This window comes from Hylaeus volcanicus, chromosome 8, assembly GCF_026283585.1.
Source record: "Hylaeus volcanicus isolate JK05 chromosome 8, UHH_iyHylVolc1.0_haploid, whole genome shotgun sequence".
Taxonomy (NCBI): Eukaryota; Metazoa; Arthropoda; class Insecta; order Hymenoptera; family Colletidae; genus Hylaeus; species Hylaeus volcanicus.
In genome coordinates, this window is record NC_071983.1 from 14,285,331 (window position 1) to 14,313,067 (window position 27,737).

Consider the following 27,737-nt stretch of genomic DNA (forward strand, 5'->3'; position numbering starts at 1 on the left):
ATAATAATATACAGTAAAATATACTGTATTATTATTACTATTGTATTGTACGTATTGCAATGTAATATGTAGAATGCACATGATGTGTGATCGTTTTTCAGTACAATGGAGGAACAGCCCTGACGAAATAACTGAGATTATATTTTGAAACAAGTTCTTGCTTGGATTTATAGGTATTATATTTCCAACAAAACAAATTGATTTGCAACGAGAAAGTGGAATCGAATAGACTACAGTTTTAAACGACGTCTCTTTATTTTATATAATTGATTAATTTTTGTCCTTCATTCTCATCTACTAAATTTTTGTTCACATTTTATTAAACATGAAGCTAAATGTTTCTAACGACCACTACCACGAAATTTAGTAAAAGAGGAGCAACAGCATTATTAAATAAGTAAGATGAGTGTACGATAATCAGTAAAGGAGGAACAACAGCATTATTGAATAACTCAATAGACTTTACGTTGTCAATCGTCTCTCATTTCGTATTTTATCAAGCTTCTTATGGAGTTACGTTATTAGTCGAAAACACAATGAAACGTTTAAATCGTATGTACATAGTATTCGAGGACTGCGCGTTACCATGCTTCATCCTCGGCAGCCTGTAGGCCACAAGCGTTTAACCGTCAGTTCAATTCTGAACCCTGCGAAGTAAGGTTAGCAAATGGAATATTTATGGCGTGCATAGCTTGGTATACTGTACAATACACTAAAGGATGATGGGGAAGGGAATATTATACGTGGCCAAGAACCATGACGAAGCCGTGACGAGGACAGCTGTCTGTCAGGTGTGCAGGACAATCCCACCGTGTTGGAACACACGAACGTCATGAACAAAGCACATCTGGTTTTATCTGATAGACAGTGTTTCTATATTATATTAGTGAAAGTATGTCAAGGATATTTTTTTATGATTTGAATACATATTTGAACCCTCTATGGACCGAATTTTGTTTTTGCACGGCATTTACTTTGATATTTTATATTGATGGTGCTGCCAACCGTTATCAATATTGTTAATGGTTATCAGAGATATTATATAATTAAGAAGCATACGTCATTTTGTGGAAGAATTAAAATTATTTGGTAAAATGTCGATGTATTAGCATGTGATCTGAAAGTTATACGGGCCCATAGAGGGTTAATTGAATGCGTAAGTTTACAGTACAAGCATTTAATTTAGTATGTACATTTGTTTTTGTTAAGATTGGCACAAAGATACAGCAAATTATCAGGAAGGATATCCCGAAATTTTGACTTTTATCCAAATGACAATAGTTTTACTGAAAACCTTGTTGTTCGTCTTTCAAAATTATTGTTTTTCCTTCATAAGATAGAAAGTTTTCATTCAAACAAAAATTTCTTCGTCCTTTAAGCAGATGTTAACGTCCTCTAACATAATTCTTTTTGGTACGTTTCAGATACATTCTCAAGCTATCGTCTACAGCGAAAAAAGAAAGTTTCTATATAATTGCTGTGTTTTGAACATTCATAAATATATCTTAACTATTCATGTATTAAGTTCAATACTTGTACTGTAAAATTATGTTTCGTTTTGGATCGAAATATGTATTTATATTTGGAACAGAAATTCTTGAATTTCTTAAAATATCCTATTTACCGTTCCAATACATGAATATCCAAATATTTTGCGTACTGGCCAAGTATCCGATTATTCACAGTATTTCAGTAGTAGAGTATTCAGAATGATCAAGTAGTCAAAGCTAAGGTTACCACTCTAGATCGCGAGAAAAGATTATGCACGCCTCTGTTATAATTGTTTAATTCTTCTATGTGAATAAAATGCAATATCAGTAAAATTGACAATTTTTTCCTGACTAATAAAATTAACAACTTCTATTTTGATTTTCAAGGTTTATATCGTACATTTTTGTTATTATTTTTGAAGAGAAAAAAAGAAACACCAACAACGAGAGAAAAGTATAACGCAAGAGTAGATTAAAGAAATGGTGTCACAGGTTAAAATTCTCGTGCCCAAGTTTTCACGTTAAAATTTACTCGTCGAGATTAGCTGGATATAAATAGGATCAAGTTTTCTAGTTTCCGTTTGTATGTTAATGGCGGTAACTTGTTGCAACCTCGTGTGAAACACCTCTGTTATAATTGTATAATTCTTCTACGTGAATAAAATGCAATACCAGTAAAATTGATAAATTTACGAAACATTAAATTTATTAACACATAATCTCTTAAAATCTCCTTGTGTACGATACGTAGACATTTCTCATACGATCCTTATCAATGTCCTTACCAGTGTTGAAAGCATGTCAAACACGCAAATAAAAATCCTAAAGGGGTAATGTGTAATTACCCGCACAGATCGCATGCGATTAAACGCATTGTACCGCGAAACGGGGTTACTCTGCACTTTATAAGGTATCTCTGCATCGAAACCTGGAAAAAGATTGATCTGTTTCTTTTCCTCGTGTACGATCATAACCGATCCATGTTAGGATTGGCGCGAAGGTGCCCTATAAGGCGCGAAGTAACCCCATTTTACAGCACTGTGAGTATGCGAAAATATACAGATTGTGCCTGGCTCGTCTCCATTCACCGCGAGGATGAGAGACTCATCGCGTGTATTATTATGGGCCCGGAAACGCCTCCTTTCCGTGTTCTAACCACTTTCTGTTTGCTACAGACCTTTGAAAGAACACGTCATTACCGAAATTGCTGGAAATGCGTGTTCCTCTCGCTGCAATGTGTACTTTCTTGTGACACGACATCGAATGATACCAAATTCCTGAGGTAAACTAGACTTGGACTTAGAATCGATAAATCATATTTTCTTTGAACGTTCATTGTACGATTTTTATAGGATAGATTTTCAAGAGGCAATAGAAAAGAGATAGATTTGGTAGGTGAAGACACTTCTAACTTAATTAAGTTAGGTAAAGTTTAGATCTTTACAGCAATAACAAAGTTCCTCGATACAATTAACAAAGATATATAAATCAACTAGTACGAATGATTAGTATGTACGCTATGTAGTAGGCTAGACTCGAAGTTTGTATTCGAAAAAAAAGAAGAAGAATATCTATGACTCTTTCGTACATTATTGCATATTAGAATAGTATAAAATATAAATAGTATAAAATAGTGCAAAGTTCCTGTTTGCACTTGTAATCAGCGTTACTTAGTTATTATAACTAAGTTATTATTATCATAATAAGTGATATTATATTCGTTTTTTAAAAGAAAGAATATTATTAAATAAAATTTTCATTCTCCTTTTCTGATAATTCATTCATGTTCTATAAGTTACATTATGTAATACGACATGATTCCTGTTTGCACATTTTGTAACGAAATAGCTCCGAGGGCAAAGGGTTAAAAATGGTGCTACCATATTATGAAATATTTAAATGCCTGAGTTACCCCAAAATTGATCACTTTTCAACATCCTTTGACGTAGAAGCGTCACTCTGCTGCATGTAAATAGCTCGCACAAGTTTGACTTGTAACCAGCTTTTCCTCGGAACGTATTGCAACGATTTTCTGATGGAGATTCTCCAAGTACGTTGCTCTCCAATAGCGAATATGTATCAGATACGCGTACAGTCGTGTACCGCTGGAAAAAGGACGTGTAATAGGGTGGAACTATGGAAAGGATATAAAAAAGACACGCATATGAATTACAGGAGGTTGCGGTATCGTAAGATGATAGAACGAACGATAAAATAACTGTATATAGCTGACAGTAGCAATACTCGGTATTATAAAGCCGTTGTACAATGACACAATAGAACTATAACGTCGCGATGGATGATCGCTGTCAGCGTACTATTTGTCATAAAGCGATTGAAGAGATAACAAGATGTACACATAAGCCAGAACGTGGTGTAACTGAACTGGGCGCGACTGATTATGAGTCATTATTCTGGACAGAAGTAAGTTCGTTCTCGTCCTTGCAAACGAAATTAATAATATTTTGGTGATCAATTTTTCTAAGAAAGAATTAAATTATTTGTATTATTAATAAAAAAGTAGTACAGTAATATCTTGATCGTACCTAACAAATCTTCTATTGGAGCACAGCAACTATACCCTAGTATACGATACCGTATACTTAATTTCTTTTATATATTCACATGCAAGAAATATCTTTCAACGACCATTTTTATGTTATTGCAGCTGTTTGATTGTTAATAATAACATACTTCGGTTGACTTCTGTTTTATGCACTATGTATTATGTAATTATGTATGTATTGTGTAAGTAACATAATAATCTCTATAAAGAGCTGCTAATTGCATTAAATAAAAAAAAGAAAGTTGAAGTATCGTGTATAATTTTGACTGCACCAAAGGTATATTATTATTACCATAATTATTTAGAGTCAATAGCTTACTGGATTTTTCAAGAAAATGTTGAAAAGTATAACTAATCGTTTCATTAACGACACTGTGTAATTGCTAACCTGAATGAAAGGTATATTTTACATCAGTCTCAGTGAAAAAAAAATGACTACATGACATAACGGTACTTATGTATATAAAAGAAAGTCGCTCTCAAACTAAATAGCTCTGTATGGTATAAATCGACGAATAAAACTGGCCTTTTCACCTTGTTAAAACCGTGAAACGGCTTTAAAGTGCGACTCCTTTGCACTTTGAGCGTTTAAAGAAACGCGACGTTTAAAGGGCTATTACCACGTAAAATATTACCACGTTTAAGTCGTCAAGTAGCTCTGGCCGACTTTCGTAAACGTTTATGCTTTAAAGTGGACCACAGAATCAAGAGGCACATCTATTTGGAACATGTACGTACTTCGATACGTATCTGTATTTTTAAATCATGGTATCAAAGATTCACTGATTAGCTAGAAGGGGAAACAATTTATGTGCTTACTTAAATATGAAAAATTTTGTAAGAGAAAGTGAAATGATATTCATTTTTTCTGTTGTTGCTTTAATTGGAACTCGAACGAGCTTGAAAATAAATATATTATACATATATGTTTATGTTTAAATATTAATATAAATATATTTTCGAATATTAAAATTTTATATGTATGATGCACATATAACGTATAAATTATCATCTTTTATGAATTATAGATATAACTTATAGATATAATTTATGTTTAAATATAATAGAATAATATTATAATATAATATTTATATATACATATTAATATAAATATATTTTAGAATATTAAAATTTTATATTAATAATATACACATAATGTACAAATTATCACCTTTTGATTAGAATCGCAATATTCTTGTAGCCTAACAAACGAGCAATATTTCATTTAATTTTAATTCGAACATGGCCGAGCATATTTAATGTTTTTAGTTGTAAGTATATTAAACGATTTACCAAGAGAAGAAAAAACGTTGTGCTTCGTGTATAAATAATTAAATTATGAAACAATTAAGTCAAGCTTACCCTAGTATTTGAATATTTTTGTTACTCACTGTATATGCTAATATCCTCAAAATTGTTATATAATGGAGGTATAACTAAGGATTGTTTGAGAACCATGACATTTTAAAATGTTTCTAATACATTACTAGGAGCGATCGAGACGGTAGGAGTTAGGTGGGGTTCTCGTCCCTGGAACTCCCACTAATCAAGTCAATTGTTTCGTTGACCCAACCTTAATTCTACCTAAACACTTATGAATATTACGTTAACAACGAGGCAGTAATAGGAAAACAATGTTCATCCGTTGTCATACGAGCGCTACTAGTTCTGATAAGCATGTAAGCAAAGATAACAGAATTTTCTTAATGCAAAAAGCATTTAAGCTGGTATCCTGAATTAGGAGGTCTAAAAAAAGCGGTTTTTCGTAAAATTTTTTTTAGAATGGAAAAAAATAATTGATTCTATCGAACTTTTTATCCTATTTTCATACATATTTGAGTAGTCTGTACAAATTTCTTCAACAAGAAATATTCAAATTGAGTCGACTGTGACGCACATTTGTAAAGCACCTCACAATTGAAACCTCCTATTGGCGGGAAAGATCCAGGTCGTAATTTTGGTTTGACACAAAAAAACTAAAACAATTATTCATTTTCATACATTTTTCTTCTATGTAAACTAAGAAAAACCCGCAAAAATGGTGAAATGTGAAATTACTGCATGTTTGAAAAAAAGGACCAGTTCTTTGGGTGAAAAAAATCACTTTAACTTGTAAAAAAAGTTGTTTAAAAATTTTTTTTTTTTATTAATTGTCTTAGTTCACATAGATGAAAAATGTATGAAAATGAAAATTTATTTTGGGTTTTCGTGTCAAACCAAAATTTCGACCTGCATCTTTCCCGCCGATAGGAGATTTTAATTGTGAGGTGCTCTAGAAATGTGCGTCACAGTCGATTCAATTTGAATATTTCTTGTTGAAAAAATTTGTACAGACTACTCAAATATGTATGAAAATAGGATAAAAAGTTCGATAGAATGAATTATTTTTTTCCATCCTAAAAAAATTCACGAAAAACCGCTTTTTTTTACACCTACAGTCTTAACATTCTTCAAATACCTTAACTACCTGGCATTTCCCTACTAAGTGATTTTAATTTTTGGTGAACTTAATCGAAACGTCTCAAAAATGGGTTATTAACATATTACAAAATATTATCCAAGTGATGTAAATTGATCTAGTACAAGGGTGAGTCTTTTAAATAACAAGAAATATATATCGAAGGTATTTTTTGTTCTGACTAATAAGAGTAACAACTTCTATTTTGATTTTCAAGGTTTATATCGTACATTTTTGTTATTATTTTTGAAGAGAAAAAAAGAAACACCAACAACGAGAGAAAAGTATAACGCAAGAGTAGATTAAAGAAATGGTGTCACAGGTTAAAATTCATGTGGCTAAGTTTTCGAGTTAAAATTTACTCGTAGAGATTAGCTGGATATAAATAGGATCAAGTTTTCTAGTTTTCGTTTGTATGTTAATGGCAGTACCTTGTTGCAACCTCGTGTGAATCATCTCAGATAACAATCTCTTATGAAAATTATTCTCGGAATCTAAGCCACTGTATGACCCAGTTGAACACAATGTTCTTTAATAATACATTGATAGAAACTAGGAGTACTGTGTTGATGTTCTTTTAATCTAGCGCACAATTTACTTTCGATTAGCCTATTTACCCTTGAAAATAAGTTTGCTCGCCCGTTACTTCGATATTATAATTATGCACATACTTCGAGTACCTCGATCAATGATACAAATATCACATTTCGTATGTCGACATATCGCATAATTAAGCGATACTAAAAACAACGTAAACCAGCGTATTCCTAACAGGCATAACTTAAAATTAATTTATTCTGCATCTTCACTTCGAAATTTGTAATTCAAATTTCAAACGTAATCTACTTTTAATAGGGTCTGGTGAAATAACCAACATATGTAAGAGATCCTCGTTTCTAATTGTTCTTGAAGTTTCCAGAGTGGAATTTCAGCGAAAACTTTTGATGCCTTTATTATTGGCTTCCTGGGCTGTTTCGGATAATTAACTGGTACGTAAGAGTTTCCGATATGCTGACAGCCTTATGAATGAGAACTTTGTGAATAGAGAGCACGTCGATAACTTAACGTAGATAAAACCATGAATCTTTAAATACAGTTTAACTTTTTGAGACGAGAATTACCAAGACTTTTAACTACAGAAGCTGTAACGAGCAGCAGAAAAATTATCGAATATTTTGAATTTGGACTGTAAGGCAACTTTTTGGTTAAAAAAGTTTTTGAGAGTACGTAGAAATAGAAAGTTATCTAATAGTGAGTGGTACTGTTTTAAGCATGTAATATTATTATAGAATTGAAATTGATCTAGCCAAATAGTATTAGATACATGCACAAATTATATCAATAACATAATTAATTTATATATAAAAAATATATTATTGGATTATATTATTGATATAATTTGACATAATGATTATATACATATAATTGGAACAATATATATTGTGTGCAAATGTTGCATTTCATCAATAAATATTGGGAACATTTATTACATCTTTCGAATATTTAATATATTTAATTAATTAATTTATATACAAAGAATATATTATCCGATTATATTATTGATATAATTTGATACAATAATTCTATGTACATGTAATTGGAACAATATATATTGTGTACCAAATGTTGCAGTCCACCAATAAGTATTGGAAACATTCTATTTCTTGAATATTTAATATGGTATTACTGACATCTCAGCTAGTATTGATACTGGGAAAATATCATTAGTTGATTGTCAAGTAAAAGTAGACAGCTTGAAATCTAGGCTAGTGCAAGTCGAATATCGAACAATTTACCAATTACAGCTACAAGAACTGGAATTAAATGAGTTCGTGGGTGATGCAATAAATATTTCCAGCACTTTATGTGGGAAACGGTGTATTCTGGAATGTGAAACTATTATTTCTTCCATTATGTATCTATCCAACACTTTATAAACTGTTAAACAAATTTAAGAATATTTGAAAATAATTAAAAGTCCAAATGTTTTTATATATTTGAAGCTTTCAAGCCTATTTTAGCCACTTAATGTGGCTCAGAACCATTTTTCTTAATTTACTTGGAAGTTTACAAGTAAAACTACGGAAATATTGGCGGTGAAGATGGTTTTGCTTTTGATGACTCTGAATATCAACCAGGGATGAAATGGTTAAAAAATGAGACCATATGGTTTGGAAGTGACGAAGAAAAAAAATATTAAAGAAAAAAAGAAGGCTGTACGCGTCATGGGAGAAAGGTTTTCGATTGTTAAAAGAGGAAGACCATCATCGCCATACATCAAAGAAAGATCTGAACACAAGAAAAGGAAATGGCCCGCCCAAGTACTTCCTGTGAAGGAGGTTCGTCCTTATGACATAAGCCAGTGTTTCCCAAACTGCAGTCTTATAATAAAGGCTCCAAATTTTTATTTTGTTTTGTAGTACATACTCGTATTTAAATAATTAATTCACTTAGCTTTATTAAAATTGCAATACAGGAAGACTAAATGTTTACATTAATACATGGAGGGCCTACGATTACTATTTTCTATAGTTATACTTAACGTCTCGCAACTAGTTTAGAATTATCCATCTCAATGGATGTATAACTTGATTTTGTACATTGTTTTATCAACGTATTTTATTAGATATACTGAAAAGTAATGTCGTTTCTTCAATTTTAAATACTTGTTTATCACTCATCAGCTCATTAATTTTTATCGATATGGCATTGAAAATTTGCACACTAAATGGCAAAAGGCTGTTGATAACGAAGGCGCTTACATAATTGATTAATAATAGAAATTTATTAAAAATTTGTTTGAATTTAATGTAAAAGAAACGACGTTACTTTCCAGTCTACCTAATATTTTCAACATGCTTCCGTCAAAAATATTAAAATATAAACTCTTGCAAACTACTACAGACCTTTCTCTTTAATCAAGTTAAGTGCATCGCAACTACCAATTAAACATCGTCTAACTAGTATTATCAACAAGCAATATTAAATCTTCAATAAAAACATTGTCTTACATTCGCCAGGATAATAACAGTTCGCACTTGATATAACTCCTGGCGTTATGCACGCTATTGCATCCTGTTTGTAAATGTAACACATCAATTTGATCGTAAGATGTAAGAAATTGCCTTGGCTTTACGTAACTCGGGGAACTAAAAGCATTGCGATTGTAGTTTCGAATTCACGAAACCGTTGAGAGGCACATCTTTCCATTCGAAAAGTACAGCTTGAAAGGAAGATTATCAGGAATTTCGTGAAGTATATTCGACATTACTTACACTAAAAGGTTCGCCACAGAGTAGGATTAAGGCGGTATTATTTATTCTTTTATTCGGTCGTTCTAAAAATTCATACCAGTTATACTTCTGCTACTCGAATTAATACGCGAAACATACTCTTAAGTGTTATAAAAAAGGCAATGTCTCTCATTTTATAATATTTTCTCACTTTTAGGACAGTCATGATACCGTCGCTATAAAATTTCTGAAGTTTTCTTTATTAAATATTGGCACAGTCTTCGGCACGAACTTATGAGATGGCTTAATATTTATTAATTTCTAAAAATACGTTTTTATGGATCTTTCATGGGCACATCCAATGCTTTGGTTTATATTTAGAAATATACAGGGTGAGGCATTGAACATTTGCTGGAGCAGTACGTACGGAAATACAAAAAAAAAATGGACTATTTAAAGAGTGCTTTGTAACAATGTATTTTCCATTCCAGTCAGTCTGTGTGACTTTGAATGACCTTCAATTACAGGTAATTGTACTCGTCTTGAAACGCTCGATTAGAAAGTACATCAAAAAGTAAATCATTCCATTAACACGTTGACCGTCACGTCACCCACATATGGGTGACAAGGATTTTCACTGAAGAATGAATAAATTAATTCTGAAAGCGAGGTGTCGAAGACAATTAATTTGGATAGGATTGGTTAATTCTAAAGAGGTCGCAAAAATGAGTACTACCACAGATGTTAGATTATGCCATTTCTAATTGTATAGAAAGAAAATTTTAGCTTCGCAGGAATTTTTATGATTGTTAGTCTGGCAATCAACTTATTAAAAAAAAATGGTGTTGGCCTTCATATCTCCTGTACACCTCCACCGATAAAAAAACACCAGGATTCTACCATTAACTTTTCAAGGGACATCGTAAGTCCAGGCAAATTTTATTAGTAATTACACAGGGTAAACTTAAAAATATAAGAAAAAAGTAAAATAAAATTTGTAAAAGTGTATTTATACTTTATAATGTTTCTATGTCTTGTTTTCTTAATAATTAATGCAATATGACATTTTATATGGTGGCAAAATAGAAATGTATTTCGAATAACGAATAAAAGATAAGAAACTGCTTACCTATTACTTTCTAAATAAAAATAAAAATTTGAATCATATTGGTGAGTGTAGGTACTACATTATAATATTTATATGTCTCATTTTCCTACTAATTAACATAATAAGACATTTTACATGGTGATAAAACAGTCATAATTAAATGAAACAGGAGTTACTTACTTCAACACTCAATTTCAAGCTAATTAAATGTAACGATCCCGTTCGGATATCTCAAAGACTGATAATGTACGTAGCAGTCGTTTAATTCGCTCCATTAAGTAAGAACGGGCTTAATGCTTCAGTTAATAAATTAATATACTAACATTTCACTCCCTACAAATTAGCGAGTACGAAACCGGTCGGAAATTGTTACTCGAATTTACAAGTAAAAATTGTTTAAAAATACATTACTCCTGGCTGAAAATATACAGGATCAATATTCATTTTGTCCCAAGGGATTGAATATTGTTTTTCATAGCTCGGTTTTATGCATCTATAACCATATGCAACGGAGATACCAAGATGTTTCCATTGAAATGGTTCGTTCCGCGCAATTCCAAGCTCAAGGCACTTAAGCTTCTCATAAATCTTTCGAACGAAACCTTTCACAGAATATATTGTAGAACGTGTTAATAATTTGTAACACCTGCCGACAGATGTCGAGAATAAACTTCTCGTACCTGCTACGGCGCCTCGTGAAACTGAAATTCCCACGTTAGAAAGATAATTAAGAATACCTTCGATATGCCATTGTTTCTAAGCTCCATGGAATCATTACATGCAGAGTGATATTAAACTAATATTCACGAAGAACGTTGGAATATATTTCATTGGAGGAATACTAAGACATAGTTACAAACAGTACAAACAAAATAATTCCTATAAAAATATAATAACCTAAAGTTAATTAAAATTGGAATTTATTAAACCAAAGTTTTTTTGTCAAAATAATAATAATCAAGGTAAAGGAGGATACGCAGGACATAGTCTTCGAATCATTGAAACCAATTGAGATATTTTAAGTAAATACTATAATCATGTAAATGCCACAATATTAGAAACCATTTGTCCAGTTGTCTATTAAAGAACAAATCTTGGGTGATTCAGTCTGTATAATGAACGTTTAATCCAGGCGAATTCAAAGCGTTTTTCACTTAATAACACCAAGATTCGATATAGATTAAGTTATTAATTGTTAAACTTGTAATCAGCGTTACTTAGTTATTATAACTAAGTTATTATTATCATAGTAAGTGATATTATATTCGTTTTTTAAAAGAAAGAATATTATTAAATAAAATTTTCATTCTCCTTTTCTGATAATTCATTCATGTTCTATAAGTTACATTATGTAATACGACATGATTCCTGTTTGCACATTTTGTAACGAAATAGCTCCGAGGGCAAAGGGTTAAAAATGGTGCCACCATATTATGAAATATTTAAATGCCTGAGTTACCCCAAAATTGGCCACTTTTCAACATCCTTTGACGTAGAAGCGTCACTCTCCTGCATGTACCTCGTAAAGTTTTACTTGTAATCAGCTTTTCCTCGGAACATATTGCAACGATAAATTTCTTATGGAAATCCTTCAAGTATATTGCTCTGGAATTTCGAATATGTATCTGGACGCGACCGATTGAAATGCTAAGCAAAATGTTTAGTTACAGTTTGTAATCACTCCTATCGCAATACAATATTACATATTCGCATAATTCGTGGCATTTTTACGTTATAAAATTTCCACGATTAATTGATGACTCTGATATTTTTTAAACACATTTCACTTGTCTGATCTGTCTCTGATTATGTTCCCTGGCTTCCCTTGCCTGGCAATTTGCCGCTGATTTCAAGTTTAACAACTGACACTTTGATTAATGATCCCAAAGCAGAAAATGAAATATATCAAATACGTACAGCAAAAGAAAAATAATCGGTTTCATTATACATAGGCGATTGACTTTCTCGTTTAATTTACTCTTATCGACTTTAATAAATCAGTTTTTCGCTAACACTCGTGTTTGTAAACGTTGTTTTTTTTTTTATAGATTCCCGGTACATTGTCTTTATTCATGGGACACAATGCAAGTCGCCAGGGTGAGCGATAGTAATGAACTTGTTTTGTTGTAATATCAGCAGTAACTACAAGATGGAGTTTTATTTAACTTGGATCATTAATTCTCGTCGTCGGTGTGAAATTACCGATTAATCAGTGCCATGCCTCGGGCATTTTTAGAAGATACTTTCAACCCTTCGCGTTAGTATCATTATTATTTCTCGGACAATGATAAATAAAACGGCCTCAGCGAGTGCTTCACTCCCTATAAATTAGAAATGTATTTCAAACAACGAATAAAAATGTACACACCGTAGTGTATATCGAATTATACATCTTGTAAATACATAGTTTATTTATCATTACTCAAGAAATTTTTTAAAGGCGAGCAGGATGAACAATGAATCCTTATTATTACTATCTAATGTTTGCGAGGTTTGTTAATCGCCATATATGAAATTTAATGATCTGGCACTCTTTTTGTTCACAAACAGGGAGCAATTTTAATATTCGAATATTTTACAATTTCACTGAGTTGTAATACCTATTTCACCTAATTTTATGCAATGCTTATCGTACTATTTAATTGTTTCAACGTGGAAAATTCAAAACAATGACTATTTTCATAAACAATTCAGCATCCAGGGCCAATCGATTGTCTGATAGGCGATTACTTAAATTTTGCATTTATTAGTCAACAAATAAACAATTACTGTGTTTTTTTCATATTGAAAATCTTTCTACAATAGTATTTCTTAACACATTCGCGACCGATAGATTTTTTACGTTTCTAATACCGAGTTCTGACGAAAATAAGAAAATTCTGAAGCTGGACATCGCGAATTTGTATCGTTAGGGCGGAGATAAAAATTACAAAATATGTTTTGAAATATCAAGGTTGTAAATATGTAGTGTATAAAATAAAAAGGTTTTTCATAAGATAAAAAGAATAGAATTTGAAGTTACCTGAATTCACGTCAGCTGTCGTGAATGTATCAATGTTATAATGAAACGAGCCGTTCATTGCACAAATCGATTGACTCCATAAAACAAAAAGTTAAGGAATCCGATGAAATGATTTACAAATAATAATAATAATGCGATGTAATAATGTTTGTCGTTCAATGGTGTTAATCTCTATTATTCACGAAAGTTATGACTAGACTGCGGATCTTTATGCAAAATAAAATCTTCGCGAACGTGCCTACAAAAGTTGAACCTAAATAGGAATTTATTCTATTCAGCAAATATTATAACATGAACTTTACTTTAAATCTTTTTTATATTCTTGCATATTGTTTGCATTTTGTAGTTTCTTGCACATTCAAATTTCCTTTAAATGCATACATATCCGCAGTCTAGTTACGACTATGCCAAGTGCTTTGACACTTGAATTTCAGATTTGCTAAAAAGTGGAGTTAATCGATTTGTCCAGTGAACGGCTCAAATATCATAATGAAGTATCCATTCGAATATTTAAGTTACTCACTGTAATTAATCTAAAAATTGTCCATACATTTGTTCACGTTATGTTACATCGACTCCTGCAACGATTTTGCAATGATCTCTTGCTCTTCTTCGGTGAAACCGCTTTTATTAAGAAAATCGCCAACGTTCGACGCGTGTCTTTCCAACAATAGTCTCCTCTCTTCTTTAACGTGTTCCATGTAAATCATCTCGCGTCTTCTTCGTTCCTCGGCGTCCATCTTCATGTTGATGATTTCTTCGTCGCGAATCTGGCGTCTTTTCTCGATCAACCGAACCAAGTCCTCCCTATACTGTAACTGCATTCTTCGTTTAGCCTCCGCGGTGAGTCTGGCAGTTCTCTCGTCCTCCATAATCTTCTTCATGATTTCTTCCGCGAATGCTCTATCCTGCTCTAGGTATCGCAATTTACATTGTTCCGTGAAAACGATCTGTTCCTCCAAATTAGCTGCCAGTTCTTCCCTCATCTTTTCCCTCTTAACGATCTCCTCTTTCTCCTTCAGCAACAGTTCACATTTTACGTCCTCGGTTATCAATTCAGCGATCAGCCTCTCCTTTTCCCGCTTCAAAATCTCCGCGTTCGTCAACGCGCTCGCAAGTTCGGCAATTATTCGTTCCCTGTCTTGCGTTCGTGTTTCGCGAAGTCTCTTGGCCTCCTGCCTTCGGCGATCGATCTCTTCCCAATATTTTTCGCACTCGAGAAGCTTCTTCGCTTCAGCCTCCATTTCCTCCTCGCAACGGATGTCCTTCATCTCCTGAAAAATTAAACGCTCCCTTTTCATGATCTCCATCAGTTCCTCCTTCGCCTCTTTCGCCTTAAACTTTTCGCGTTGTTCCCTTATTCGATCGACTTCCGTTAAGACTTCCCTTTCCCTTCGCGCTTCCTCCGCCATGATACACCTCTCTTCTTCTTTCCGCGTTATCTGCTCGGTCAGCTGTCTCCTATAATCTTCGGCATTTTTAAGCTCTTCGGATCTTCGACGATGATCGCACGCCACAGCCGCCTGCTGTTCGAGCCGCGTCACTTTCGCAGCGTGTTGTTTTCGTACGTTCTCGATGTATCGCTCGGTCTCCCTTTCCGCGAACTGTGCCCGAAGTTCCTTGGCGACGTACGCCCGTCGCAATTTCGCTTCGAGTTCCACGATCTCGTCGTAGGATTCTCGATTGCGACTGCTTCGTCTCAGCTTCGCGATTGGACCGGCCATCGTTTTGGTAGCCCCTGACTCTAACCGTTCGCCATTTGGTTCTCCGTCCATGTTCGGTTCTCGTCGAAGGCGTGGAGCCGTGGATCGCAAGAATTCTTCGGGATCGCGGGCGATTATTATCGGTAATTAGCAAGTGCAAATTTTTAATAGATACGAGTTTCGCTACACCAAGTTTCAGATAGCGAGTGGAGGACTCGCAGCGACCAGTGTTGGTATGTTTCTTGTTTTCAAGGAATTTAAAACAGGTACGTTTAATAGAAGAGAGTGCTAAGTAGGAGAAGAAATTGTTTTGTTCTAGGCTGTTGGCAGAGTTGTTGGTGAGGCCAACCGCCTCGGACGCAATTGTGGGCCTTTTTCTTGGAGTTTCCCTTGAGTATCTTTCGTGGTACTTGGTTATGGAATTCCCTATTATCTGTATATAATTTTAGCGAAGATTTAGAAAACGATGTCGAAGATGAACTGATTTCTTCAAGAAGATGGCGTGTAAATAGAATTGTATCATGAAATTCCAATACGAATATCGATTATGAAATGTGCAGTTCGATTTAAAGATTCAAAGAATTTCGAATTCTTGAACCTGAAATTCTTCAACATTAACATCTGATCGTACAATAAGAATTTCGGTACTTACTAAATCGATCACTTTCATTTTCTGTAGCCCCAAATTTCAGCAACGATATATATACACACTTCTAAATATAATTATTCATTCGATTTCGTTTGTTATTCCTTGACTAATATTTAAACGACCAATGTTTACTTCCGTCCTTGTATCTCATTCGTGGTTTTCTCTATGATCGTGTAAAATTACTCGTTTCTGTTTACTGCATCGCTAATCACGTCTCTCTCAAGCATTCTTCGTCATGGGTCGTATCGTGATTTACATGTCATATAATTAACCCGTGGATTGATTTAATATTGCGTAATTTTCTGTGAAACGTGACGGAGTACGTGAGAAGTGGACGGCTCTGCAACAAAAAATTGTTCCCGCTGTACACTGCGAACCACGGTCTGCCCGCGCATTTGCATTTCACACGTTCCGCGAGTAACCCGGGCACTTGGAGCGAAATTAATATCAGATTAACGGTACGTTCGATTCGTTTCTTCCTGCGGGATCTTAATTGCACTTTGGGAACCTTCGCACGGTCAATTGGATTAATTTTGAATTTATTCACCGTTCTCCATCGAATCCTATCAAATCATAGTAATTAATCCTCCTTCGGCCAGCTTTAAGATTTTAATAGCATATTTTAAATTCAAATGGGTATGAGGTTAAAAATGATTGGATAGTACCGTAGAGATCTGAGGGAATTAGGCGACATCTTTTCCTCTACAGGAAACACAGCTAAAGTAACCTATACTAAATTAAAATTTAAAATTAAAATAGCATACGAATCGAAGAAAAGTGATATTGTTAGATTTTTTATCGTAATGTATACTAATATTATAAAGAGGTAAAGTTTGTTTGTTTGTTTGTATGTAGGGGGTAATCTCCGGAACTACTAAACCGATTTCAAACATATTTTTCACTAATAAAAAGCTACACTATCCCTGAGTAAAATAGGCTCTTTTATTTTGTTTAAAATACATTTTTAATTTGAAATCTCAAAATTTGTAAATCCAGTCGGAAGAAAAGTTCAGATTCCTTCAGAAAGAGCTTGAGGTAGAAATGCAAATTTCAATGCGTAATTAATAAAATTAATTACAACCTGAGGACTTATTTATTAGAGCCCATTTTCTAACAAAAATAATGTATCAAATCACGACCAAATCGCGATCAAATCACGATTTTGTATAATATATTAAACTGCATGATCTTACGTGTTAATTTTTAGTTCGAATACTATTAATAAAAAAATCAACGTCGCGAAAAGTTTTCGTTACTTTGTTATTAGCGCCATGATTTCAAGTTTGAGGAAATAATCACGTACAATCAGTCTTCCGTGCATTCTAAAAAGGTGCGAGATCTAACTCACGCACGCCTCGACTGACTTTGATATATGTGGCCTCCAATTACGGCCTCCTTGTTCCCAGGAAGCAGATGTTCTTCCAAATGCCGTATGCTGCAACGTATATGAGCATTCGTGACAGACACCAATTGTCGAATGATGGCAGATAAGTAGCAACACCCGAAATTTGTTATATCGGTGAATATCTTGAAAAATTGTTAACAGTCTCCGATCAATTGAACCTAATTTAAAAATATTCGACAAAGGTAGCTTGCTCGTGTAAGCATAATAGAAATCGAACGAAATTAGTCTTCGTTGCAAGCAGTTTAATAAACAATGTCTCGATTTAAGGTAATAATTGGATAATTAATATAATAATGCAAATTAACTGGATATTATTGTAAATGAGACCGTGAGAATATAATGCATTTCGATTTATCATAAAAATACTACAATGTTAGTGGGTCTATTTTTATTATACTAAAAACAACTTAAGCAAATAAGTAAATAGAATTTTTTTAGTACTTTTAAGTTTTCAGTCCTTTGCGGTAAATCAAAATCCATTTTTATTCTCGTCAGTTTACTTAACAATATTTATAATAATATATAATAACATTCAATTGGTTTGCTTTATTATATTTTGATCAGACAATTAAAATAAATTTATTTTTGTAGACTGAATATAGCTCGATATAAGTCAAAACGTCCTCAAAGTTCACATTTCTTGAAATTTTAGAAAAATCGAGCGAGAACGGGATCGCAGTGCGGAAAAGGTCGCTTCCTCCAAGCTCGAACTTCAATGTACACGTTATTATTATAATATCAGATATTCAGTACTTGATGCGTAATTCATCCAAGTGTAAATGAGATTCGCTGACGAAGTAACTACGTTGCCGTTTAATTCCAAGCATTAACAATTTAACGTTGGAATTATTCAATTCCACGAAGTTCATGAACGGCGCAGATCCAGTTAAATTTATATATCGCCGTTGCATACCTTTGGAAGCGTGAAGGACAACACAACCCAGGGTTACGTTACGCTCGCATTAAATCCGTTTCAAAATATTATTTTTCGTTTGCATCACAGCGTGGTATGATCGCCTTACGTCGTTCCCTGGTAATTGCTTTACCTTAGCAAATTAATCTTTGCGCGTGAATTTTATGAATATAACGGATACATAATTTACATCGGTAATATGACCGTGGAAACCCGGCGTTTGTAATCGTATCAGATACATATAAGGTGTTAATTACAGTCGCGACGGAATGCGCTGCGAATGTGTGGAGCATTCCATCGAAACCAGAGGCAAAAGTGTCTCACCGGAATAAGGGTACTTTGAATATACTTGTAATTCAATTAAACGAATTTCTCGTAGACCGATAACCCAACGTGACGAAGATAATACTAGTCTGATCAAGTATACTCTCAATATTTAATTCTTTTTAAATGCTCAGATATTTTATCTTTGTTCATTTATTTTTCCTTTAATACCAAAACGTTTAAAAATAATTTAATTGAAATGTACTTAGTTATATCTGTAAATAGTATAACAGGAAAATACGTCACTATAGATTAGACTATATGATCTTCATTGTTTTGTACTATAACAATTGCACTGAAATTTACTTATTTTAATTACAGTTATATTTAACAAAACATTATTCTGGTGAGTCATAACTGCAATTAGCAGGATACCTTTAAAGCATCGTGGTTTCGTTGGATCTTTTTCGAGCAACTAATGAACGTAATAGAATAATACAAATTTTATTTTAATTTATCGATGCAATGTTAATATTATGGATAAGTATCAGGATTCATATAAGTTTGACCTCTTTGGTAATCTCCTGACTAAGTGTCAAGAAAATTAACGTTTGTACTTTAATTTTTTAGACCTTTGATAAATTGGATAATCTTGACTTTGTTAACCCAGCATTAGCCTTAGAACTAATAGATATGTTTTGTTTCAGGTGATTTAACGCAGTTGTGAGGACGTAATATCCCTTCGGATGCAAGCTACAAATTCCGTCTAAATTGTTCACCAAGTAACGCCCACACAGCGCTCGTAATTTACGCACCTTAATTCCTTTAGAACAGTTTTTTCTCTTTTCCCTATCCCTGTCATTATCTTGCCTATCTTTTGACTCTATAATTATTACTTTTTACACAGTGGCGTGGCCAGTAATTTCGAGGTTCGTTAAAATTTATGGTGGATCCTTTTTCGAGGGAAATTGATCTTTCCTTTTGAATCTCGTATAATATTAGATAAAAGTAGAGTGGCATTTTTCATTTTTCATATGGATTAACCAACAAAGCTCGTGAGTGCTTGTTGAATTTCCACGAAAGTCCTGTGATTTTCTTTTTGTATAGTTAACCCTTTGACGGCGGGACGATTTTTGCTGGAAATTTTAAAAGGCGTAGAGGTATGAATTTTTTAAAAATATCAGCTTATAGGAAATGACGAGACGTTTAATTTCAGAGATAAAAATTGAAAACTTAGCAGATATTTCTCCTAAAATTCAATTTTTACAATCACCTTATAACTTTTCAATTTTTATTTTCGAAACAAAGCATTCTACGAATAAACTGTAAATATAAAAAAGTTTCGACTCATCATTCCCCGTAAGCTCGTATTTTTTAAAAATTGATTTAACGAATACAAACATTTTTCTGACTCCATTTCTCGAGGGCGTGTATACATATACCCCCTTAGCAGTCAAAGAGTTAATAATTCACATGTAACGTGTTGCGAAAATTGTAAACTGTAGCTTGGAAGGATTTTAATGTATTAAACCTTAAATGAAGTAAATATAACGTAGTACTGCAATTAATGTAAGAATTTGCGAATAATGCAAATCAAGTTCCAAACTTGTGTACAAAGATTTCACGTCATACTACATATAAACAATGCATTATATAAAAGAAACCTCATAACACCTTTTAAATGGAAAATATTTTTGTCTTTATTTTTTATAATAACTATTTCGGCAACAGTCAGTGTGGTTTTCGAAATATCCACGGAAAACTCATTCTTGATCCTGTTAAGGGCTGCAAAGAGTAACGCGTCAAATGATAACTACGAAATGCTTCAAATATTACCCGTCACGACTAAATCGTAAATCGAGAGTTATATACGTACGAAAAACTCAGTGCGATAAGAACATTGATCAAACCTGAGACATGGATCGTTCTTAGCAGTTGTTTACAATTAATCATGTCGGTTGCAAAGGTGATCGCGCGCGTGCGCAATTCTACAATTAGAGTGAAAACAAAGTCAACGTACTTTATCCGCGCGCAGGCTCGAACCTCGATTATTGCTATAAATCCCAGTCACGTGCACTTCACATTGTCGAAATAATTCACCGTGACAAACTATTTGTTCGCATCGCAGACTGCGACGGCACTCGGCGTAGTTTCGCGCACTCGGAGAATATTTCGTACGACGAATTTTCTTCAGAATCGAATTCGAGGGAGGTTTTATTCGCGCGTCGTAGAAAACGCGGCAGACACACTTCGAAACGGACTGGAGCGTTCCAGTAAATGTAGCCGGCACGGAGGATTCAGACCGACTAACCGGCTTTCCACGTCAGGGCACACGCGAACCGAACCTATGCCGCGCGGCCTCTTTAAACTCATCCTTCTGATAGGTTCGCGCTGAACCCACCAGGTACCTTCTTTTAAGGCCCGTTTTCACGTCATTCGAAGTCACGACTCGGAGCTTCAACTATCACCGCAGTTGGCATAACTATCGAAGCCGTTCCAACTGCCAGTACTTCTGACAACATTATCATTTCCTGAACGCAGTCAACACCAGGTTTACGGAGCGTGATCATTTCTGTCCACTTCTACGATAGTTTCAGCAGAAAATTTACAGAAACCATTTACATTTTCCGCCAATCGAAAGGAATGATAAAAAAAAAATTGTACTTACAAATATAGAAGATTCATACTTAACGGGAGATTTCACTGTGAACGCACAAAAAAAAGTATATTTTCAATCATTTTTTTCTCAGGAACTATTGCATAAAATTGAATGAATGTTTTTCCTCTTAAAGGTATGATTAAGGAAAGTAAATAACAAATTTTTGTTTGTAAAACATATTTCGTCATTTATTTACAAAATAATATGCATGTGTGCAAAAAAAAAAAAGTTATCCGCTGGTGCAGGTAATTTTGGCTCTCCTCGTAATCTGAAACAGAAAATCGAAAAAGTTTATTAAACTATGTCGTCACACCTATCGACGGAACCTCGAAGCAGTTGGTATTTTGATTTTTACTTACAATTTCACCTGATTTATGGTACAAAAAAAGTGTTTTTTTTTTCTCTCTTTCACAAGAAACGCTGCTATTTTGTTTATTTTCGATGAAATAAATAAGTGGAGGTTCCGACCATAGGTGTGACGACATAGCTTAATAAACTTTTTCGATATTCTGTTTCAGATTACCAGAAGAGCCAAAATCACCTGCGCCAACGGATAACTTTTTTTTTTGCACACATGCATATTATTTTGTAAATAAATGACGAAATATTGTTTACTAAAATAAAAAAAGTGTTTAATTACTTTCCTTAATCATACTTTTAAGAGGAAAAAACATTTATTCAATTTTATGCAATAGTTCCTAAGAAAAAAATTATTGAAAATATGCTTTTTTTCTGCGTTCACAGTGAAATGCCCCCTTAACGACGTATTTTAATCATTTGACTGCGAATAGTGTGCAAAAAAAAAAGTTATCCGCTGGCGTAGGTGATTACATATATTAATATATAGTATAATACATTACAATCCTTATAATATATTAATATATAGTATTAACATATATCTGTCCTCAATAGTTAGGTTCAAAGAATCATTAATTTCATCAAATCAATCTTTTAGAAGTATCACCTTATAGAGAATAACGAGACGAAACATTTTTATATGTACAATTTATTCATTCGACATTTACAAGAATAACAATTACAAACTTAAAAGTTCTGTTTCTCGAAAGTCAGTTGGATTTTAAAATATAAATTGCTGTAACTTAGCCGAATGTTATCGAAATTTGTTCAAATTATGTACACGTACGTAGCAGAATCCACCGGTGCCTAGCAATCCATCAAAAAGCCGAAAATCCATTACTGTTTATTAATATTTAATTGGAAATTGGAGTAGATTTAACTGAAAATGGAGTATTTTTTTCAAGAATTGTGATTTACTAACTCGTAAGTACTAGGAGTTGACTACCAGGTGCAAAAAGGTGCAAAAAATGCTCGGAGTATAAAGAATTAAAGCCGTGACGTAAGGCATGACTTTGCGATAACAACGCATTCGATCATGGCTTGGAATATTTATAAAGTATCACATCTGATGAAACCACAGAGATGAATACAGATTTTAGGAAATAATCAACCATAACTACATAATTTACTTCCCTTGTTATTACGATATTGTTTGTTTAATATTTGATCATTTCGAGGAAGCTTTATTTAAGTTCGAAGGTGTCTTTAAATATAATATAATAATTTTAAGACCTAGATAAAGTAGTTTTAATTTTATTACATTATATATCGGTTAGTTCTATAATAGTATTTTTAACAGACTTCGAAAAAGGAGGAGGTTACTCAATTCGACATGTATATTTTTTTTGTATGTATTATGAATCCAAGTATAAACTATTATGCTATTATGCTATTATGCTTCATGATATAAATTTGTTTTCCAATTTTTATTTATTTAAAAAGAACTGGTTAATTCAAAGCGATCAGTAAAAATTAAGTGTATACTAGGTGGAGTAGCACAAATATTAAATATATTTTTTCATTTCATTCATGCACACATGCATTTTCATTTATGTTTGTGGAAATTTGAAAAATTTCAACGTTTTACGCGTGTCAAGTTTATTCATTTAATTGTATCGATAACAATTTGAAACAAATGTTATTAATCATTACATAATCTTCTTTCACATCTAGAAAAACTAAAAAAATTATTCAATATAAATGTATGGTTAATGTCGACTTATATTCTGTTACACATTTATTGTTACATTATCCCCAAACAGAAAAAGTGAAGCATTCTTTATTTAAACGTGAAAATCTTTTTTGGAAATAAGAGTGTATTGCAAAATTCAATACAAACTAAACTTTTCCAATTTGATTACTCCACTAGAACATTCTTATACTATTGTTAGTGGAAAAAATTTACTTCATTTTCCCTTCAATATTCTAGTAAATTGACCTTTTTTCTTCTCAATTGTAACCAAAAATGTTATGAACATAATACGTAAATCTTTATGAGAGAAAGCAAAACTCATCCCTTGCGGGGATCGAACCCGCGACCTTTGGATTAGAAGTCCAACGCGCTATCCTCTGCGCCAAAGGGACTATGTTTTCTTCACGACCTTATGATAGTATACTTGCGTATCAATAGATAATATTTTTAAAGTAAATTAAGTATATCGATGTAGATTATGCTCTTATTCGTTCGTGTAATAATTATTAAACAGTCGTTATATTTTGTTGTCTATAATAATATTTTAAAACTTATCGTGTCTAACTCTTACGGAAATGTTCATCCAATCAAATTATAAATTCGATTTTCAGCATTATTTTGCAACTCTCAAAAGCCATGAAAAACAAGTAATGAAGTTATCGATGTAATCCAAGCTTACACGATACCGAGGCATTTAGGTATTTTCTCTAGCCATAAAAAACATCGAGCTCATCTCAAAATAAATGCATGCCATTATTTTTTAATAAAATTGTTACGTTCAAGGCAATGTATATTAAAAACTCATTAACTGGGGAATACAAAGTTTCAAGAAGATATTTTCATAGCAGAGAAGAATGACGTATCGTAAACCATTTCTTTATATGTTTATACTTTAAACTACTTTGTTAAAAATGTAGACTCAAAGGTGAATTTAATGAAGTATACACTATAAACTCCATTATTAATAATAATAATGTACAAGTCTCACTATACTCTGTAATTGTACGTTGATAATAAGTATTCTCTTGATACCTCTTTCTTTTACGTAAAAGTACCTCAAGCACATTTATTTTTAACAAAGATTTACTCTCCACGTTTCTGAACAAAAATGTTCTTCAATCATGCTTTTAATCTTTACTTTAACAGTTTACGTGGAAAGCTGCACTCCAAGTATGGTAATCGTGTTTTCTTTACTAATTTTCCATTTTCTTGCTTCGTGATGAAGCGTCCCAGGCAGGAAGCGTCTCGGCGTCGTGCAGAGTTTCCTTCCGTGTATTAATCTCGACGCGGAGTGCAGAGAATGCGGGAAGAAAATATGATACAAAGCGAACATTAGACGACGAGGGAATACAAGGAAAAGAAAGGAAACAGAGATGGAAATAAGGAAAATTGTGAGATTGAGTAGGAGTGGGTGGCAGTGTAATGAATGAAAGGGAGCAGAATGACGTAAAAGATAAGTGGAGGAGAGATGGTAGAAAGGTGAAAGAGCAGTGCAGCTTTCATTAAACTTGAATGATAATCATTTCCACTCCTTGTCCACTTAAGCTTGTCCCCATCTGTGTACACCTCTGCAACCGCGTAAGCCTGTATTGTCCAAGTGGTGTAATTTGTACCCGCTGTGCGAGATCAATATCCCTTTTTTATCGGCCATAACAGATTAAGTTGGCGCGTGACGAAAGTACATAAACTAAATGTAACAAGGATTTCCTGAATAATTATTTACACTCAATTTTGAAAATATATATTTCAATTTTTGTTTAAAGGGGCATTTCACTGTGAACGCAGAAAAAAAAGCATATTTTCAATCATTTTTTTCTCAGGAACTATTGCATAAAATTGAATGAATGTTTTTCCTCTTATAGGTATGATTAAGGAAAGTAAATAAAAAATTTTTGTTTGGTAAACAATATTTCGTCATTTATTTACAAAATAATACGCATGTGTGCAAAAAAAAAGTTATCCGCTGGCGCAGGTGATTTTGGCTCTTCTGGTAATCTGAAACAGAATATCGAAAAAGTTTATTAAGCTACGTCGTCACACCTATGGTCGGACCCTCTACTTATTTATTTCATCGAAAATAAACAAAATGGCAGCGTTTCTTGTGAAAGAGAGAAAGAAACACTTTTTTTGTACCGTAAATCAGGTGAAATTGTAAGTAAAAATCAAAATACCAACTGCTTGGAGGTTCCGACGATAGATGCGACGACATAGTTTAATAAAATTTTTCGATTTTCTGTTTCTGATTACCAGGAGAGCCAAAATCACCTGCGCCAGCAGATAACTTTTTTTTTGCACACATGCATATTATTTTTTACCGAAAAAAAATTTTTTTTTTATTTACTTTTCTTAATCATTTGAGGGGAAAAAACATTCATTCAATTTTATGCAATAGTTCCTGAAAAAAAATTATTGAAAATATGCTTTTTTTGTGCGTTCACAGTGAAATGCCCCCTTAAATTAATTTTTTATATCCCTCGCGGTTCCGTAATTATTCTGAGATAAATTGCATATTCTCAACCAATATGATGGCACCAACGAAAGATAATTTTGTTTCACAGGTAAACTCTACTTGTATATGAGCCTTTCATTGCACAAATCGATTAACTCCGTGAAATAAAAAGTAGAGAAATGCGATGAAATGGCCTCCGAAATAAATAACTTATTATTCAGTGGCCAAACAAATTTTGTCGCTTAATGGTGTTAATCTTTATTATTCAGGAAAGTTATATTATAAATATAAAAAGTTATAACTATATCTTTTATGACACCTAAATTTAAAGTTTTTTCAAAAAGTGGAGTTGATCGATTTTGTGCAGCGAACGGCTCATGTATAAAATGAGCTTATATATACTCCGTAACTTTCCTCGTTAACAGCTTCAATTATTAATAAAAGATTCCAACCTATTCCAAAAATGCTTAACATTATATCGGCCTTAACTGATAACCGCCACCGTTTAAGCACTTCCCAACCGAGGCTTTTTCAATAGTTGATCTAACATACTAGACTAGTTGGTCTATTTCATTTTTCAAATATTCAAAGGCCATTCTGAATTTAAGCAGAATTAACGTTCGTAGTTTACAATATTAACTGCCCATAGATAGTGTAACTCTATCCTCTATCAGACTCGCCAAAATCTAATTTCAAGAACAGGCTCCCTCGACCCTGGATACAGTACGAACCACTTTGTTTAACTGGAAGAGTCCTCCCTATGTGGTGGCTAGTTAAAAGCTAACTCAGGATTAAAAGGTTACGCATAGGGCGACGTGTTGAAAAGTATAGGAGATCTTTTAAAAATTTTCTTTATAGTTGGTTCGAAGTCTGAATTAGTAATGGTAGCATCAATTCATTAAAAAAAAATAATTTACATATTCGTTTCTATTTATAGTTTAAAAGACTTCAAGATCCAAAGGATACGATCAAAGTTTTGTTCATCGTATTCGTAGGAATAAGAAGCAATTGCTCTAACTAATATTTAATCTGAACAGCGAAGTGCCCTGGGAGTTTTTCATTACGAAACCAAAGATGTTTGGATTTTTTATGAAATTGTAGAAAGTTTGTATCTTGACTTGTCTTCTATCCATCCATATATACGTGCATACTTACATACAAACATATATATAAATTTAACTTCTAATACATTTATATAAACAAAATTCAACGAAATGCTTCTCTATTTGTTTGTCTAACATATAATTAAGAGATTATTATCATAATTTTATATTATTACCCTGGCAAAATTCAAACACATATAATTTTAAGAGCCGTTACACTAGATTCGCATAGAAATGTGATTATATGATACAAGGGTTTCAATTTGGTGTATTTGAACAGAAGGGATTTGATCCAGCTAGGGAATACGTTTAGATCTTAATCTGTTTACCATTGGATTTAATTTTCCACGGAGAGTGGTATTTTGAAACCATGACTTTATAATATTATCGAAGTCACAATTTTCCCTTACTACTAAACGTCTACTCTTTCTAAATGTTTCTGAAGTATGCAAATATCTATCATATAAATATCATACTCCTCCAAAGTAGCTTCCTTAACTTTCATAAAAGTTACACGGTTTTCGGTTGCTCAGCAGAGGATTTTCCCACAAAAACATGATCAGTATACCATAAAGGGCAAGAGCACTCGCAGGTTGAACTTTGAATTATTCCTATTCCAGCTAGAGAATAATCTATGTTATAATGTTCAGATCTTAATCTATTTA

General features: G+C 33.1%; 2 protein-coding genes and 1 non-coding gene across 4 annotated transcripts in view; all 3 read right to left on the reverse strand.

Moving 5' to 3' along the window:
• LOC128880826 (uncharacterized) overlaps positions 1-21,127 on the reverse strand; it is a 77,862-nt gene extending 56,735 nt beyond the window's left edge. Inside the window, exon 1 of one of the 2 annotated variants that reach the window (XM_054131307.1) lies at positions 20,832-21,127. The gene's annotated coding sequence lies outside the window, so the exon portion shown is untranslated. Of the gene's footprint in view, positions 1-14,400; positions 14,530-20,831 lie in introns of those variants that run through there. The other variant, XM_054131309.1, reaches the window with a different exon arrangement.
• Positions 10,742-19,931, reverse strand: LOC128880827 (meiosis-specific nuclear structural protein 1-like). Its single transcript, XM_054131311.1, has 2 exons — positions 19,627-19,931; positions 10,742-16,569 (listed from the first exon to the last, which is right to left on the reverse strand). The coding sequence occupies exon 2, from the start codon at positions 15,650-15,652 to the stop codon at positions 14,444-14,446; it is 1,209 nt and encodes a 402-aa protein (XP_053987286.1). The 5' UTR covers positions 15,653-16,569; positions 19,627-19,931; the 3' UTR covers positions 10,742-14,443.
• A 2,712-nt stretch (positions 21,128-23,839) lies between the features above and the next one.
• Positions 23,840-23,912, reverse strand: Trnar-ucu (transfer RNA arginine (anticodon UCU)). Its single transcript has one exon. It is a non-coding gene; the product is annotated as a tRNA-Arg (tRNA).
• Positions 23,913-27,737: the final 3,825 nt, after the last annotated feature.